The 18,751-nt window shown below is 43.4% G+C and overlaps 2 protein-coding genes across 2 annotated transcripts in view; one reads left to right on the top strand and one right to left on the bottom strand.

The window, feature by feature from the left end:
- stx8 (syntaxin 8) overlaps positions 1 to 9,266 on the bottom strand; it is a 49,243-nt gene extending 39,977 nt beyond the window's left edge. The window contains 6 exon segments of the mRNA XM_045209260.1: positions 1,512 to 1,642; positions 4,852 to 4,910; positions 4,912 to 4,963; positions 5,260 to 5,354; positions 8,349 to 8,448; positions 9,163 to 9,266. Of these exon segments, the coding sequence (XP_045065195.1) occupies positions 1,512 to 1,642; positions 4,852 to 4,910; positions 4,912 to 4,963; positions 5,260 to 5,354; positions 8,349 to 8,448; positions 9,163 to 9,179 (454 nt within the window). The 5' untranslated portion in view covers positions 9,180 to 9,266.
- Positions 9,267 to 11,523: 2,257 nt separating this feature from the next.
- On the top strand, positions 11,524 to 18,167 carry LOC121553952 (TBC1 domain family member 24-like). Its single transcript, XM_045209029.1, has 8 exons — positions 11,524 to 12,036; positions 12,496 to 12,871; positions 13,061 to 13,717; positions 14,056 to 14,211; positions 15,017 to 15,080; positions 15,176 to 15,274; positions 15,488 to 15,809; positions 17,743 to 18,167. The coding sequence occupies exons 1-8, from the start codon at positions 11,607 to 11,609 to the stop codon at positions 17,919 to 17,921; spliced, it is 2,283 nt and encodes a 760-aa protein (XP_045064964.1). The 5' UTR covers positions 11,524 to 11,606; the 3' UTR covers positions 17,922 to 18,167.
- Positions 18,168 to 18,751: the final 584 nt, after the last annotated feature.

Raw genomic sequence — 18,751 nt, 5'->3', positions numbered from 1 at the left:
GCCGAATTGGTCAATTGATACATTTTCAAGTACGCAACTATAGAGAACATACAAAAATGATATGGTAATACAAAATGTCAGTTTACACACTCCCAGGAATGTCATACATGATGGATCATTAGCTTATACACTAACTTTCACACATCTAGATGGCCGGGCGGGTTGGGTGTGAAGCCAGAGACTGCAGGGGTTCAAACTGTAGAACCCAGTTCCTACATTTGAATATAAAAATGGATTTTTATCAAACAAAACTATGCTACATTTTATCTCTGGGACCCATAGGATGACAAATCAGAGCAAGATTACTGAATGTAAGTACATTATTTACCTTCAGAGGTGAATGTATCAAACCAGTTGCCGTGATGCGTTTTTTGTTGTTGTGCACTCTCCTCAAACAATAGCATGGTATTTTTTCACTGTAATAGCTACTGTAAATTGGACAGTGCAGTTAGATTAACAAGAATTTAAGCTTTCTGCCCATATAAGACATGTCTATGTCCTGGAAAGTTTGCTGTTACTCTTACAACAGTCATGCTAATCACATTAGTGCATGTTAGCTCAACCGTCCCGTATACAGGACACCGATCCCGTAGAGGTTAAAACACACACACGACAAAGACATGCATGTACGCACAAACACACAAACACCTCAGCCTGACTTCTGTTATTCTAACTGGTCTAACTGTACCGGGTGAAAAAGAAGAGCGGGGCAGCTGAAAAGTAACTTTATGAAAGAGACGGATACATAACTTGTGGGAAACTATTATTCTCTATCACAATTTTACAGTGGAGTAGTGTTACACTGAGTTTGTCCAGGTTTTAGTATGTGCTCCATGGGGTTCAGGGAATTGGTGAGGAGAAGGCCCCTTGTCTCTGTATTTGACACAGACACCACCACAGGAATCCAGGCGACCACAGATTTGGTCGCTCACTATAGGCCCTAAACTTCCAACCGGAAATCCCAATGGGGGCTTAAAACCTTGATGCGGTTTCACTGTATCCCCATACAATACTGACAATAGCCAGATCGCAACCAGAACCGTAATGGAGACATAACAGAGGAGAGTCATGTGGAGTCAGGTGAACTGTACTAGGATCAGCCTGGATGTTGCAGTTACAGTGCATGTGGGAACATTTAGGAACTGGGAGATGCAGGGAAAACGTATCTGCTGAATGTGAGTTACTGTGTTCACCTCATCCTGTGACAGTGTGGATATAGTTATCAAGGTGTAGCCTCGAGGAGGACTGCCACCTCTGTGTTTTCTACTAGAGGCACTGATCACAGGTCAGTTTTCCATCCCCCTCCTCTAATGGGTAAAGTTAGGACTCTGAAGGTACAAGCTGATCCTAGATCTGATCAGGGGTCTATTCAGAATCAGTGATGTGAAACGTTCTGACCTTTGCAGATAGATATAAAATGAATAGAGCTGACAACACCCTCTAGTCTACCTGACAGACAATCATATCTGCTCTATACCATACATTGTTATCTGAACGTTGTGTAACCTTACCTTCGATGATGCGCTGCTGCTGCTGTTTGATCTGGGAGAAGCCCAGGCCCCTGGTCTCCTCTGGCTCATTGACCAGCCAGGGGTTGGCCGCGGCCCCTCCTTCTCCCCCCGCCCCCGTCATCAGGGTCGACCTGGGGAACGTCACAACAACATGATCAGCACGCCAAGGGTGTAGCGAACGCACTCCCTGTACCTGTCAATCACCGGGCCGGGACACACGTCAGAACAACCGACACACATTGTCAACCCACGGTACAACCTCTGTAGCAAGCAATTACATCTGTAACACTCCTGTTACTCATCTGATGTCGACTTTTGTAACTACAAATAACATTTCCTTCCCTTCAGACCTTCAGATGAGACAACGCTTATTTCTTTTCTTGTTTGGTTTTTACTTTCTGAACAAGGAAGCAGATATGTTTTGTTGCTTTAAAAAAAACTAGGACCGGCTTGTTCGACATGTAAACACTGCATGCTAATCATACACAGCCACAGGCCCTCAAGGTTCCAGCCGGGTTTCACTCTGACTGACACAAACGGACACACACAGACACACACACACACACACAAACAGCAGGCAGACCAGAGTGCTCTTATTGTGTTGTGTAGTGCTTCACACTGTTGTGTGGTTTCGAGCTATTTTTCTGGTAATGGGAAAAAGCTGTCTAAAGGCTGCCTCAGACCCCGAGGTTGTGTTGTGGTGAGGTGTTGAGGTCTCTCTTAGTACAGATAGATCAACCCTGTCCGTCAAGACAGTGTCACCTACTGGTCAGACCCAGGACCAGCAATTCACCTCAGACAGTGCTGACTGGAGGACTGGCATTGGCTGTCAGGGGACCTTGGGGAGACAGCCATTGGCTGACAGTGGAATTAGGATGATAGCCATTGGCTGTCTGAAGTAGCCACTTAAATCTCAAGGATTCTCCTCCACTTCCCTTAACAAAGCCCATTTACTACAATATCATATGGCTCATCAAATCCTTGTGGTACACCATGTTGAAAAGAATGAAAAACATGTTATTGTAGATGTGATTCCATGCTCTTAACCACTGCGAGGATAACAATCCACAATGTCAGCAGGTAAAGGAATTGTGTGATCAGAAACCTCAATTAGGTATACTTGTTGACTTTATGAAGTTCCTCTCCTTCCGCTGGTATAGGACAGGACAGGTTGTCCTAAATTTGCGCTCAAAGTTTGTTGTGATGTGTTTCAAGCATGGCGCCATGACGCCACCTCCTTCCTTCCGCTTTCCGAGGGCGAGTGTGAAGTTTGAAGCACCCCATCTCCCTCTCTCTATTCCTTGGCCCAGCTTACTTTGCAGCGGCGGCCGGGGCGAGACAAGGAGGCCGGCAGCCAGCGCTAAGCTAATCTTTCTGACATGTTTGGTAACTATCCTACCGCGTGGCGGATCTCCACTTCCTCCCGCCGTGTGAAGATTAAAGCTTATCCAATTAACCGCCCACTGGGGCCCGCCAACTTAATCAGGCATCTCTGGGCAGCCCGCATCACACACCCCCGCCACCGAGGAACCGACAGACAGACAGGCCTCTAAGGCTCTAACTCGGACAGGGCCGATTTAACTCATTCCGACTTTTTGCAGGAGTGATCAAATATAAAGGAGAGGTTATTGGGAAAGGGAAAAGGGGTGGTAGAGGGAAAAGGGGTGGTAGAGGGGAGAGGGGGTTCCAAGGGGGTCAGGGGTGCAGTGAGCCTTCAAAATGGAGGCGCCATGTCCCTTCTTTGCTTGATTAGAGGCTAATCTCTCTCTAATGTAGTGTTTCACAAATAAAATAAGCCCCCTTATCCCCAACAAACCTCACTCCTCAAAAAAATGGAACAGCTTAGGTTATCCAAGCGAGGCTAATACCCACCCACCTCAAAGACCACACACTGAGTGCCAGGCCTACCTACCCACTACCCACCCCTCCCAAATCATCCACCCACCCCACGTCAGCAACAAAGTACACTACACACTGTACATCAGTATATAGTTTCCCGGGCAAACTTGAAACGGTAAGATCACATGAGTAAGATCAACCGTGTAATTCATTAGTTGTCATTTGATTTAGTTATGGGCCACCAATGTTCGTAATTGGGTGTGGGATCTATAAAAAGATGAAAGCAAGCATTCCCTTCCCTCCCCGCTTTTAGCCCCAAAGTGGATTAATCGAAACACGTATAAACGGAGCAGTCTCAGATCAGACTAATAAGAAAAGAGTTTAACGTTTCTAAAGTCTGCTAATTTGATCAATCGATGACTGATCGTGAGTTTTAGCACACTTTTACCCCATATGGCCATTCCACTATTCTTTGAAGGTAAGCTGCCTTGGTTCAGGCAGTAGGCACACACTGCAGTGCTTTGCTGTGGTAAATTGAAAACCTCTGTATTATCCCTGTAGCCTGTGTGTTATTAAAAGAACACGATCCTGTCAAATGAATGGGGTTTGACTCTCATTTAATTTCACATACAATACATACTCAAAACCTGAAAGCGGAAGTCCGTGCCATTACCACTGAGTGAGCGTCATTCATTTCACCTCCCGACTGTCCAAATTCATGTCACCTGGGATGGGGCAGGTCAAGCCCGATGCTAAGTAATTACCGTTTTCCTAAGTGTTTTCCTAAGCTCCTGTGCAGAGCTGTCACTACAATTAGGAATAATATGAGAATACAGGATATAGCCGGTGGCGTCCAGTGCTTTGATTGGTCCACTGGCGGATGAGGATGACAGGATGAGGATATGAGCTCAGCGGAGAGTGATAAACTGTAAACTCGAAAAGCTCGGGTTGCACTTTTTTCATCCGACCCCTTTAATATTTTTCACTGAGCCCCAGCGTACCAGTTTCGGGAAGTGCCAAGCGTGTGATCACCAGTGCAAGGCAAGTAAAGCCTCTTGATGAATGAGAAACTGAGTGATTCAGAAGTCAACTGCCCTGCGCCGGCCCCCAATATGGCAGACCAGACTTCCAATGGCGTCGGATGGGGTCAAACAAAAGGTTGTACGGAAGTCCGAAGACTTTCTTTGCACACAAAGTTAGTGACCAGTGACTTATCCTCAAAGGAAACCGTGGATCCGTTAGACCCCTCTGGGCTGAGGCAAAGTCAAGACTCAGATTAATTGGCAGTACTAGCAGATAGAAAAATATAGTTCTCCGCTGGCAGGATGGGCTTTGGTGCATCACCAATTGCCTATGACTGATGTTGAGGTTCTGGAGCATTTACATTCACTTACAATGAGTGGCGTATGCTAAAAGGAGACTTAATGAGCCGTGTGTGTGTGTGTGTGTGTGTGTGTGTGTGAATGACTTATACTTAATGAGCTGTAAGAGGGAGAAATACCTCGAGGGCTCTGGCTGTGTAACGTCACCCTTGAACGTGGCATTTAGCTGCTTGTCCCTTGGTGACCAGGTCGTCCACAAGGTTCTGTCTCCGATCGGCTTCCGACTGCATTCTGGAGGGGCGGTTGTGTTAAGGTCGAGATTATGGTAAAATTATGGTAAAAAATACAATATATTTTTAACAAGGACTTGGCCTATCATACTACTGTCATTAATCTTTAAAGTAACAGACAATGCAATTCACAGATTCTCATTGCAGAGAGTGAAGGTTAGATGCAATTTCTTACAAAACACTGCCCTCTACAGGACCTTTCCATACAACAACACTGCAGTGTCATGAATGTGAAACCAAACCGGTTTGGTTCACTGTACTGCGTATCATCAGTCACATGACCAGGAGGAAGGATACATGCGCCGGGAGGACGAGGCTCGGAGCAAACTCTCTCTGAGCTGGGTGATGTTCTGTTTCAGCTTCTGTAGCGACGCTCGCAGTGTCATGTTGATCTGGACAGACAAATAAACACTTTTACAATCAATTCCTTAACAGAAATGGTCAAATACAGTAGCTACAGTGCCTTCAGAAAGTGTTCACACCCCTTTACTTTTTTTCAACATTTTGTTGTGTTACAACCTGAATTAAAAATTGAGATTTCTTGTCATTGATCTACACACAATACCCCATAATGTCAAAGTTGAATTTGGTTTGTCGACAAATTTAGAAATTCATAAAAAATGTCAAGCTGGGCCTCCCGAGTGGCGCAGCGGTCTAAGGCATTGCATTGCGGTGCTAGAGGTGTCACTACAGATCCGTTGCAATTAATTGCAATTCATCTGATCACTCTTCATAACATTCTGCAGTATATGCAAATTGCCATCATAAAAACTGACTATGTGAAAATTAATATGTGTCATTCTCAAAACTTTTTACCACAACTGTACACACAATACCCCATAATGACAAAGCAAAAACAGGTTTTTAGAAATGTTTTCACATTTCTAAAAAAGTAAAAACTGAAAAACCTTACTTACATAAGTATTCAGACCCTTTGCTATGTGACTCGAAAATGAGCTCAGGTGCTTCCTGTTTCCATTGATCATCCTTGAGAAGTTTCTAAAACTTGATTGGAGTCCACCTGTGGTAAATTCAATTGATTGGACATGATTTGGAAAGGCACACACCTGTCTATATAAGGTCCCACAGTTGACAGTGCATGTCAGAGCAAAAATCATGCTGAGGTCGAAGGAATTATCCGTAGAGCTCCGAGACAGGATTGTGTCGAGGCACAGATCTGGGGAAGGGTACCAAAAAATGTCTGCAGCATTGAAGGTCCCCAAGAACACAGTGGCCTCCATCATTCTTAAATGGAAGAAGTCTGGAACCACCAAGACTCTTCCTAAAGCTGGCCGCCCGGCCAAACTGAACAATCGTGGGAGATGGGCCTTGGTTAGGGAGGTGACCAAGGCCCTTCCATCTCTGCAGCACTCCACCAATCTGGCCTTTATAGTAGAGTGGCCAGACGGAAGCCACTCCTCAGTAAAAGGCACGACAGCCTGCTTGGTGTTTGCCAAAAGGCACCTAAAGGACTCTCAGACCATGAGAAACAAGATTATCTGGCCTGAATGCCAAGTGTTACGTCTGGAGGAAACCTGGCACCATCCCTACAGTGAAGCATGGTGGTGGCAGCATCATGCTGTGGGGATGTTTTTCAGCTGCAGGGACTGGGAGACTAGTCAGGATCGAGGGAAAGATGAACAGAGAAAAGTACAGAGAGATCCTAGATGAAAACCTGCTCCAGTGCTCAGGACCTCTGACTGGGGCGAAGGTTCACTTTCCAACAGGACAACGACCCTAAGCACACAGCCAACACAACGCAGGAGTGTCTTCGGGACAAGTCTCTGAATGTCCTTGAGTGGCCCAGCCAGAGCCTGGACTTAAACCCAATCAAACATCTCTGGAGAGACCTGAAAATAGCTGTGCAGCGACGCTCCCCATCCAACCTGACAGAGCTTGAGTGGATCTGCAGAGAAGAATGGGAGAAACTCCCCAAATACAGGTGTGCCAAGCTTGTAGTGTCATACCGAAGAAGACTCGAGGCTGTAATCGCTGCCAAAGGTGCTTCAACAAAGTACTGAGTAAAGGGTCTGAATAATTAAATGTAATATTTCTGTTGTTTTTATTTATTTATAAATTTGCAAACAATTTAATTAATTTTAGAATAAGGCTGTAACGTAACAAAATGTGGAAAAAGTCAAGGGGTCTGAATACTTTCCGAATGCACTGTATCTGTAAGGTCCCTTAGTCGAGTAGTGAATTTGAAGCACAGATTCAACCACAAAGACCAGGGAGGTTTTTCAATGCCTCGCAAAGAAGGGCACTGATTGGTAGATGTGTAAAATTTTGAAAAAGCAGACGCTGAATATCCCTGAGTATCGTGAAGTGGTTAATTAGGCTTTGGATGGCGTATCAATACACCCAGTCACTACAAAGATACAGGCGTCCTACCTAACTTAGTTTCCGGAGAGGAAGGAAAGTATTCAGGGATTTCACCATGAGGCCAATAGTGATTTTAAAACAGTTACAGAGTTTAATATGGTTTTGATATGAGAAAACTGAGGATGGGATTGTAGTTACTCCACAATACTGACATAAATGACAGAGTGAAAAGAAGGAAGCCTGTACAGAATACAAATATTCCAAAACATGCATCCTGTTTGCAACAAGGCACTTAAGTAATACTGCAAAGAATGTGGCAAAGAAATTCACTTTTTGTCCTGAATAAAAAGCATTATGTTTGGGGCAAATCAAATAACACATCACTGAGTCCCCCTCTTCATATTTTCAAGTATGGTGGTGGCTGCATCATGTTATGGGTATGCTTGTATCGAAGGACTTAGCTATAGACGCAGGCAAAATCCTAGAAGAAGACCTGGTTCTCTCTTAAGAACAGAGTTCACCTTTCAGCAGGACAATAACCTAATCTTACCAAGACAACATTGAATGTTCCTGGGTGGCCTAGTTACAGTTTTGAGTTAAATCGGCTTGAAAATCTATGGCAAGACTTGAAAATGGCTGTCTAGCAATTATCAATAATCAACTTGACAGAGCATGAAGAATTTAAAAAATAATAATGGGCAAATATTGTACAATCCAGGTGTGCAAAGCTCTTAGAGACTCACCCCAAAAGACTCACAGCTGTAATCACTGCAAAGGGTGCTTCAACAAAGTATTGACTCGGGTGTGACTACTTATGTAAATTAGATATTTATGTTTTTCATTTTCAAACATTTGCCAACATTTCTAAAAACATGTTTTCACTGTCATTATGAGGTATTTTGTGTAGAAAAATATATTCAATACATTTTGAATTCAGGCTGCAACACAACAAAATGTGGAACAAGTCAAGGGGTATGAATACTTTCTGAAGGCACTGTAGCTATATACTTTTTAGGAAACAAATGTGTAGTTTAGCAGGTTGTCATCATAGTATCAACGCTTACCTTTGCAGGATTCCCTCTTGTCCTCTGTTGTCTGTTTCTTTCATGAATGTTCTCTGCAATTTCTTGGACAAGGCGGCAAGTGGCATCATAATTCTGTAACCTACAAAACCAGGTTGGTATTGAATTATCGTGAGTAGTACTACAGTTGTATGTGTGGTTAAAATATTTACTATATGAACCACTATAAAAAAGCCAGTTCAAAGGGAAGATGCTGCAAATCATCAACCTATAATAATAACAACAAACAAAACAATTGTATGCCAATTCATTTGAGCTGATTGGGTGTAGCCAGCTATGTCTCATGTTTAGACTAACGTTAACTGTCATTCAGCACTGGAGCTCTGTCATTTGAGTTCTTGGTAGTACTCAATCTAAATCACAAGATCTTTCTGCTTGAGCTCACGCTTGAGATGTCATCATGTGACAACAATTTGTTCCTCATCATAGCTACTAGTAACGTTAGATAAGTTAGCTACCTACTTCAGTCATAACCCTGACTGCAGTATATTGTTATCAGCGAAAGTGCATTGCAATTAATTTCGCGTGAACTATCAACGGGAATAAAAATATAACATACTGACCGACTAATCGGGTCAAACTCACTAACTGTAAGTCGCTCTGGATAAGAGCGTCTGCTAAATGACTAAAATGTAAATGTAAATGTCAAGTAGCCGGTTACAGGGACGCGAGTTACTGTAGCTAACGTTAACTATCTAGCTAATAGCATAAATATATAGGTTTGAAGACGTATTTCTATATTTTTTCCAATGCCATCTTAAATATACTCATAATGGCCACCTCAAAAGCTGCTTACCAGGGATCTTGAAACATGTTAACGAGTTATAATCAATGAATTTGTTGATATTTACTCCATAAATTGTCTGATAAGCAGGGAGCACTTCTTGTTTGGGTGTGACGTCAGAATGGTGTCCTGTGAGTAACAAACTTTCAGTCGTGAATCGTTTACTTCTTCTTCTTCTATGGTATATTGGCGATCGCACAATTTAATGTGCATTCTGCCACCTACTGTGCGGGATGGAAACAGGAATCCCAAAAATGGAACAAAATACCAAAATAACTACCAAACTACCAACAAATTAATAAATAAAATAAAATAAATCAAACAACTTTTCTGTAACAAATAAAATAAAACAGATCTGATTCCTACAGGTCTTCCGGTGCCAGTACCCCTTGCAAGTCTTCCGATGTAAAATCCTTGAGTCCCAAAAACGTTTCTGCCGCAGCCACAATAATGTCCAGTTTCTTCTACTTCTTTGAGACTTGTGCTGTACAGTTTATAACTGTATGAATGCAACAAAATCCACCTTTTTAACACACATGGTATATTTTGTCTGGCAGCAAACATGTACAACAGGCTGTGGTGTATCCACTACCATCTCTTCACTAGCATCATTTGTTTTCTCAATTATTTTAATCGCCTCTGCATAGGAGATTCGATTGACCGCTCTTATTTTTGCCACCTCAATTTCCTTCACCCTTACAGGGCACTCCAGGAACTCAGGTTCACGATCCCCACCACAATTGCAACACCGTCGTCCTTCTACACACCGTTCTTCACTATACTCTGTTCGTCTGCACACACTTGAAACATGGCCAAATCCTTTACAATTCTTACACTGCAGTGGTTTGGGGACAAAAGCTCTTACGGCGTATCTTACATAACCAAGCTTCACATGCGTAGGTATTTTCTCTTTATAAAAAAACAACAGGACCGAAAGACTTTCTTCTTTTTCTCGAATCGTTTACTTCAACCTCGATGTTGATTTGAGAAGAAGCTGTTAAAATGAATCCAAATCAAATCAATTGTAATGTCCCTCTCTGACAGAGCTGCTGCTGCTCCCCCCAAGTCCCACACCAGACCCACTGTAGCCTGCAAACCAAATGTTCATTCATAGTTTACAAATCTTCCATCCAGTCTCTGTCACTGTGTTGATGTGTATCTACCCTCTTAGGCTCGGTCGTCCATTCATAAAATAAATAACTAAAAAAGACAATATCCTAATAATTTATAACAAATATTATGACTTCACTTGTTTCTATTTATATATAGGGCTGTGGCTGTGTGGACTTGGCGATAGCCAGCAATGTAATTATTTTGTTTTGGTGGAGTAAAGGTCATAAAAGGTAGACATAACCACTGCTCATGTTTTGTTGTTTTGGAAAATATTCTCTAAAATGTCAACACTGCCTCAAATTGCCCCCTGTTTGTCTAGTGATATGGAAGTCCTTATTGTAACATTATGTGAGGATTATGACCACTACTAGTATAAACAAACTGTAGGCTACAGCTCCTTCTATCATCTACATAGGCACTGAGTTTGTTTTTCCTTAACAAGCCCCCACTTAAATTGATCTATTTACAGAGGTTTCTTTGTTTCATAGCAAAACAACGTGTGTTTTGATCAAAACAGTATCTGTTGTGTGAAATGATAACCTTTGCCAATTCTAGGAATAGAGGCAGTCATTTGGCATGGCCATGTTTTCCTATAAAACAGTTTCATGGTCCTTGTTCCTCCAGGAAAAGGGAAGGGAATGGAAAATGCATTCAACTGAAATGGGTTTTTCCGCATTTAACCCCACCCCTCTGAAAATACTTAGAAAGTAAAATAATCTTTAATGTTGTTTTGTTAAATGCTGCCATAAACATGCAAATGAACAATAAAATATCAACCCAGGCAAACCCAGATAACAGATACAATACCAGGTAAACCCAGGAAGATCAACTGGTTAAAAGTAGGATACATGCTTTGTGTGAACACTCATTGCTGTATAGTCATGATTTTGATACGTATTTTGACACGTCTTAATGTGTATCAAAATAATAGCGTAGGCATTCACTGCCCATATATGGCAATGGAGACTGTCCTTTACACAGTAGCCTATTATCAAATGAAACAATAATAATCTGCCACTTTATTTTTGATTTCATTACCCTAGTTCATTTGTTGCTGTCCGCTGGTGTTGGAATCGAAGAAAGAAGGCATTCCTTGTCGCCACAGTAATGGAACTTAAGTCAGATGAATTTTCCACTCGGAATACACAAAAACACTGTAAACAAACCCATATCACTTTCTGTGCCGGTCACCTGACCAACTGACAACTGTGTATAAAACCCACATCCACATGGCACTCAGATGGAAAACATCACAAGGGATGTATACCACCACTGGAGACTGTCTTGTCATTGATATAGAGGACAACTTGACATTTGCAGAGGAGAATACTGTACCAGACAGCATGATCCATGTTTCAAGAATGCCCAAGTTCTCCACTTGTGGGACTATAAGTTTCGATCCGTCTCCTATGGATACAGCCACTGACCAGGACCAGGACTTGAGCTCATCAGCCAGACACAGAAGACCCAGGTCCCATTCCTACTACAGCCCAGAGGACGCCAAAAAGTACGGCGTGGAGACGGCGACAGATGAGAACTTTGTCAGGCCACGCTCCAGGTCTTTCTATAGTTACGAGACGTCTGAGCTCTACAGAGAGGGGAACTTTACCAGGTCCAACGCCATGAGGCCGAGATCCAACTCCCTGGAGAAGAGTGGGGAGGGGAAGAAGGAGAAGAGTAGTGCGGATGGGAATCAGGGGATCATGGCTCGGCTCAACTCCAAGAGATCCAAGTCCAACACCAACAAACACTTGCCATGCAGAGATCTCAATGGTATGCAAATGACAGTATGTTTAAAAGTGACCGATTTATGTTTAATTGACAAATTATGTTTTTAAAAATATTTTGCCATATTCCTACTGTTATTTGTATTTGCATTTATTTGGGATCCCATTAGCTGTTGCCAAGGCAGCAGCTACTCTTCCTGGGGTCCAAACACATTAAGAAACGTACATTACATATGCAACAAAAGATAACACAGTACATCATATAACAATATTACACCACTACATATCTACGATACAAAATTTATAATACCACCATACAACAATATTACAATGAACGTGTGTGTAGAGTGCGTGTGCTAGCGCTTGTGTGCGTAAGCGTGTTTCTATGAATAAGAGGGGGAGAAATGCAGAACATGCACAAACACAGAATGTTACTGTGGATTAACACAGATCTATAATAATTCATTTATGAAATAATCAATTTATTCCTTCCTCTCTCCAACAGGCAGAAGAGGCAGTCTGAAGGGTGTCCCCATGATGACCATCTCCGAATCAGACAACTGGGAGATCAGCTCCTGCTCTGGCATGAAGTATGGCCAGTTTGTGGACTGGGAGAAGATCGACCCTGAGGCTTCAGAGTGCTACCAGAGGATCCTGAAGTCGGACCACCAGGAGCTGAAGACCATGGGTCGATCAGGGTTCTGGACCATGCCCCATACACTGAGGGCCAAGGCCTACTATCATATAATTCATGGTATCAACTGCAGGTCCTTCAAACCAGATCGAGATCGTTACCAGGAAGTGGCCAATAAGCTCTTTGGGGAGCAGAAGATGATCACACACCCCTTCCCTGAGTACATGGATGATGGTGTGATCCCCAGGTACTGGCTATGAAGCTATCAGAGAAAAACGGTTCAGATTATCAAATCATGATCAAATCATTTTGGTCATTAAACTTTGATAGGAGAATCTGAAGTTTATCATGCTTTTTCCCCATATTGCATGTACATTATGTTCTGCTCATAAAATGATAACATAGCAAGTGTCTTCATTCTTCTTCCCACCCCCAGGTACTGCCTCAACAAAGCTGGTCTCAATTCTGTTAAAAAGATCCTCCTCTGCATCAGCAAGCACCTCCCGGACATCAACTTCTGCCCCATCCTCCCAGCCTTGGTAGCTCTCCTCCTACATTTCAGCGAAGACGAAGCAGAGTGCTTCCACAGCATCTGCCGCCTCATCGCCTACAATGACCCCAACAAGCGCTACATCGACCAGACATTCCTCACCTACAGGGCCTCCTGCATGACCTTCGGCGACCTGGCCAACAAGTACTGCCGCGGCATCCGCAAGCTCATCGCCAGCTCCCACCAGAACCTCTTTGAGTTCTACTCCGATTGGATCATGTGGATCTTCGCCGATCTCCCCTTCACATACGCTATCAGGGTTCTGGATGTCTATCTTCTGGAGGGTTACAAGGTTCTCTACAGGGTGGCTCTGGCTCTTCTCAGCTTGTACAAGGTCTCAGTTTCGTCTCGTGTCGCAGACGTGGAGGACTTCAGGCGAGACATGAAGAGCTTTGTGGAGAACGTGCCGCGTCACTGTACGGTGGAGAAGCTGCTGGAGAGGGCCTTTAGCATCCAGCTAGCCACACGGAAGGAGCTCAACCTACTGTTCAAAGCTAACAAGGACTCACTCATGCATAAGGGCATCAGTATCCACCAGAAGAGGTGAGGATGTTGGTCAAGGGAGTTCTTCCAGAAAAATGTTCTACTCTTGACGAACATCTAATTGGGCCACTCTCTGTTAACGGAACAAAAGATAGCAAGCCATCACCAAGTCAGCCCTACTCCTCATAGGATGATTATGCCAGATTACTTCCAAGCCAGTTTGGTATAGAGATGCTACAGTCATTCTACCAAACTATAGCTAGATACTGTATCCGTTTTGATCTATAAACAGTTTACAGCTCTTTACTTTCTGAGTTCCTTTATATTCATCTGTAATCTGAAGATACGGTTCAAAACAAATATTTACGTTCTCAAACTGTTTCTGTTCCTCCATAAAGGCAGTCGTGCCAGGTAGTGGATTTTGACAGCTTCAGCTCCAGCGTTGTCACGGGGACAGAGATGAGGATTGTCTGGGCCTGGATCCCTGAACGCTTTGCCCTCTTCAATCCCATAAGACTGTTCAGCACCAACGAACATGGCCGAAGCCTGGCCTCGTAAGTGACTTTAATTCACTATTTTACCTTAGTAGTGGATCAATGGCTTTGAATACATATACATTCAGATGCCCAGAACTGTCTACAGTAAATTCAACAGCCCAGAGCTGTATAAACTCGCCTTAGGGTTCAGTTACATAATAGTGAAAGGCTGTGTTGTTAGAATCAACAACATGTTTGCCTTAAGGTGCATGACCAAGTGCCCTCCAGTTCGTTGGCGGGAACAGTTCATGTGGCATCAGTTTTTTATGTCTCTAGAAGTGTTCTGTTGGTCTGTCAGGAGAAAATGTGGTAGATAATATACATCAGCACTTGCAAATCCTTTTAGAAATGCTCTGAATTCCTACATCACAATTACTAGCTGTTGTCTCGTCCTAGAGCTAGTCAAAACGTCGAGACGCCAATAGTTATTTTTCTCCACTATGAGGAATCTCTATGCACGTTGACTCTGATGTCCTTCAAAGAGTTTGATTGGGATTCTCTGACTTTCCCTTTGTCACTGCGCTGAGACGTACCTGCCTCAGCAGACATGCTTTTGAATTGGTTCTAGCCATGCACAGGGTGGTCTTGACAGGATGTGATGACCCCAATTAAAAGTCTGACCCTGACCAGGACGTGACCCCTCCAGTAAACTTTGAACTTACACCCTCATAAATACATTCCAGGGGGCTGGGATTGTTGAACAACAGTTGTCTAAAAACATTACAAATATAGATCAAGTTTCAGTGCCATTGTTCACTGTGAGTGCTTAAAGTAGTAAGACAATGCAAAATGTAAAAAAAAAATATTTTTTTCTCATTTAAAGATTTTATTCCCGTGTTGAGGGGCATGAGCCAGCGGTATTGATTCTGAAAACTGTGGATGAAGAGGTGAGTTTACAGTAGCAGACTAGCTTTTTTAAAATCACATTTTTGACACTCAACTAGATTCTATGCAGACTTCTTACCCCTGTGTCACTCCACAGGTCTGTGGTGCCTTCCTGTCGACAGATTTGATTCAGCGAAAAGAGTATGATTCAGAAGAGCCTGCGTATTTTGGGACTGGGGAGAGCTTTGTCTTCACGGTGAGAGAAATTATGATCTACAGATCTGAAATAGCTGATTTTGCAAATGTTTTCTCCTTTGATCCTGATCAATTGTATTAGAGTAAAAAATACGGTTTGACATTTTTACTGATCATGCCTTAGAATAACATAGGCTCCATTCCTTTCCAATGCCAATCAGTCAATTCAGGAACTTAATTGTTAATTGTTCTTAATTGTTCGTTGTTCTTTCAGCTTCGTCCAGGCATGGAGCGCTACCAACGGGCTGTGGTTCACATTACTGCCAAGAGACAACCTTCTCCAGACCTTCGAGCTGCTAGTGTCTGTGTATACACTTCCTCTGGTAAAGAGGACTCCTTCTCTACCCCACTCTCTCCCACCTCTACTACCAACCACACCACCCTGACCTGTCCAGCCGGGACCCTCCAGGACCCCAGCTACCTGACCATCCCCTTCACCACCTCCTCCCCCGGACCTCTCTCCCCCTCACCCAAGAGGGCCAAGGAACAAGGGGCCTCCATGTTCATCGCCGGAGACCACGAGAGGCTAGTCATTGGTAAGCTGCTCATACAGTGGGGAAAAAAAGTATTTAGTCAGCCACCAATTGTGCAAGTTCTCCCACTTAAAAAGATGAGAGAGGCCTGTAATTTTCATCATAGCTACACGTCAACTATGACAGACAAATTGAGAATTTTTTTCTCCAGAAAATCACATTGTAGGATTTTTAATGAATTTATTTGCAAATTATGGTGGAAAATAAGTATTTGGTCACCCACAAACAAGCAAGATTTCTGGCTCTCACAGACCTGTAACTTCTTCTTTAAGAGGCTCCTCTGTCCTCCACTCGTTACCTGTATTAATGGCACCTGTTTGAACTTGTTATCAATATAAAAGACACCTGTCCACAACCTCAAACAGTCACACTCCAAACTCCACTATGGCCAAGACCAAAGAGCTGTCAAAGGACACCAGAAACAAAAGTGTAGACCTGCACCAGGCTGGGAAGACTGAATCTGCAATAGGTAAGCAGCTTGGTTTGAAGAAATCAACTGTGGGAGCAATTATTAGGAAATGGAAGACATACAAGACCACTGATAATCTCCCTCGATCTGGGGCTCCACGCAAGATCTCACCCCGTGGGGTCAAAATGATCACAAGAACGGTGAGCAAAAATCCCAGAACCACACGGGGGGACGTAGTGAATGACCTGCAGAGAGCTGGGACCAAAGTAACAAAGCCTACCATCAGTAACACACTACGCCGCCAGGGACTCAAATCCTGCAGTGCCAGACGTGTCCCCCTGCTTAAGCCAGTACATGTCCAGGCCCGTCTGAAGTTTGCTAGAGTGCATTTGGATGATCCAGAAGAGGATTGGGAGAATGTCATATGGTCAGATGAAACCAAAATAGAACTTTTTGGTAAAAACTCAACTTGTCGTGTTTGGAGGACAAAGAATGCTGAGTTGCATCCAAAGAACACCATGCCTACTGTGAAGCATGGGGGTGGAAACATCATGCTTTGGGGCTGTTTTTCTGCAAAGGGACTGATCCGTGTAAAGGAAAGAATGAATGGGGCCATGTATCGTGAGATTTTGAGTGAAAACCTCCTTCCATCAGCAAGGGCATTGAAGATGAAACGTGGCTGGGTCTTTCAGCATGACAATGATCCCAAACACACCGCCCGGGCAACGAAGGAGTGGCTTCGTAAGAAGCATTTCAAGGTCCTGGAGTGGCCTAGCCAGTCTCCAGATCTCAACCCCATAGAAAATCTTTGGAGGGAGTTGAAAGTCCGTGTTGCCCAGCGACAGCCCCAAAACATCACTGCTCTAGAGGAGATCTGCATGGAGGAATGGGCCAAAATACCAGCAACAGTGTGTGAAAACCTTGTGAAGACTTACAGAAAACGTTTGACCTGTGTCATTGCCAACAAAGGGTATATAACAAAGTATTGAGAAACTTTTGTTATTGACCAAATACTTATTTTCCACCATAATTTGCAAATAAACTCATTAAAAATCCTACAATGTGATTTTCTGGAATTTTTTTCTCATTTTGTCTGTCATAGTTGACGTGTACCTATGATGAAAATTACAGGCCTCTCTCATCTTTTTAAGTGGGAGAACTTGCACAATTGGTGGCTGACTAAATACTTTTTTCCCCCACTGTATGTAGGCTAAAGTGTTTGCTGTTCAGAGTCATTGGCAATGTGTCACAAAGAGTGATCAATAACGTTCTGAAACCTGGATAGGCCTGATGGCCAAAGGAGCATTCTTGACACGTACAATAGTTTTTGCAGCGACTTTGACGATGGGGGTAGGGAAAACAGCTTAGGGTTTCTCACATGGCATATTCTTTGTATTCACCCTTTGTATTCTTTGTATTGATGTCAACATTACTGGGAAGTGCTGCAACTAGAAGTGGGCTGCTGTTATTACTGTAAATTCAATGCTGACGTCTTTTACAGTGTGTGTGATGTGTTTGTCTCGCCAGGTGGCGATGGGGGTCACGCTCTCTGCCTCCAGGCTGATCTGGAGGGGGGCTACACGGAGCGATGTGACACCTTCGAGAGCGCCCCTCTCTGCAAGGGACACTTCAAGATCCGGACGCTGGAAGTGTGGGGAATTCAAAACTCCATCTCTTTCTCACACTACTTCTCTTACTGTAATTAAAAGAGGAGGCTGACATATGTTTCCCCCTCTTATATGAACTGGTTTCTCCTAATTCCGTTGTCCATTTGATTAGACTGTATTTTTCTTAACGTTTATAATGAAATATTTTCTATTCACACAATTCATCTTAGTTATGTGTGTGTTTGATGACAATGACCCATAGGCTAAACCAAATAGGGTTTTTACAGTGCATTCGGAAAGTATTCAGACCCCTTGACTTTTTCCACATTTTGTTACGTTACAGCCTTATTCTAAAATTGATAGGTTAATAATGACAAAGCAAAAACAGGTTTTTAGACATTTTTGCAAATTTATTCAAAATAAAATACGGAAATATCACATTTACATAAGTATTCAGACCCTTTACTCAGTACTTTGTTGAAGCACCTTTGGCAGCGAATACAGCCTCGAGTCTTCTTGGGTATGATGCTACAAGCTTGGCACACCTGTATTTAGGGAGTTTCTCCCATTCTTCTCTGCAGATCCTCTCAAGCTTTGTCCGGTTGGATGGGGAGCGTCGATGCACAGCTCTTTTCAGGTCTCTCCAGAGATGTTAGATCGGATTCAAGTCCGGGCTCTGGCTGGGCCACTCAAGGACATTCAGAGACTTGTCCCGAAGCCACTCCTGCGTTTTCTTGGCTGTGTGCTTAGGGTTGTTGTCCTGTTGGAAGGTGAACCTTTGCCCCAGTCTGAGGTCCTGAGTACTCTGGAGCAGGTTTCCATCAAGGATCTTGCTGACTAGTCTCCCAGTCCCTGCCGCTGAAAAAAATCCCCACAGCATGATACTGCCACCACCATACTTCACCGTAGGGATGGTGCCAGGTTTCCTC

Source organism: Coregonus clupeaformis, chromosome 29, assembly GCF_020615455.1.
Source record: "Coregonus clupeaformis isolate EN_2021a chromosome 29, ASM2061545v1, whole genome shotgun sequence".
NCBI classification, from domain to species: domain Eukaryota; kingdom Metazoa; phylum Chordata; class Actinopteri; order Salmoniformes; family Salmonidae; genus Coregonus; species Coregonus clupeaformis.
Note: the sequence above shows the minus strand (reverse complement) of the source record. Positions and strands in the feature narration are given on the sequence as shown.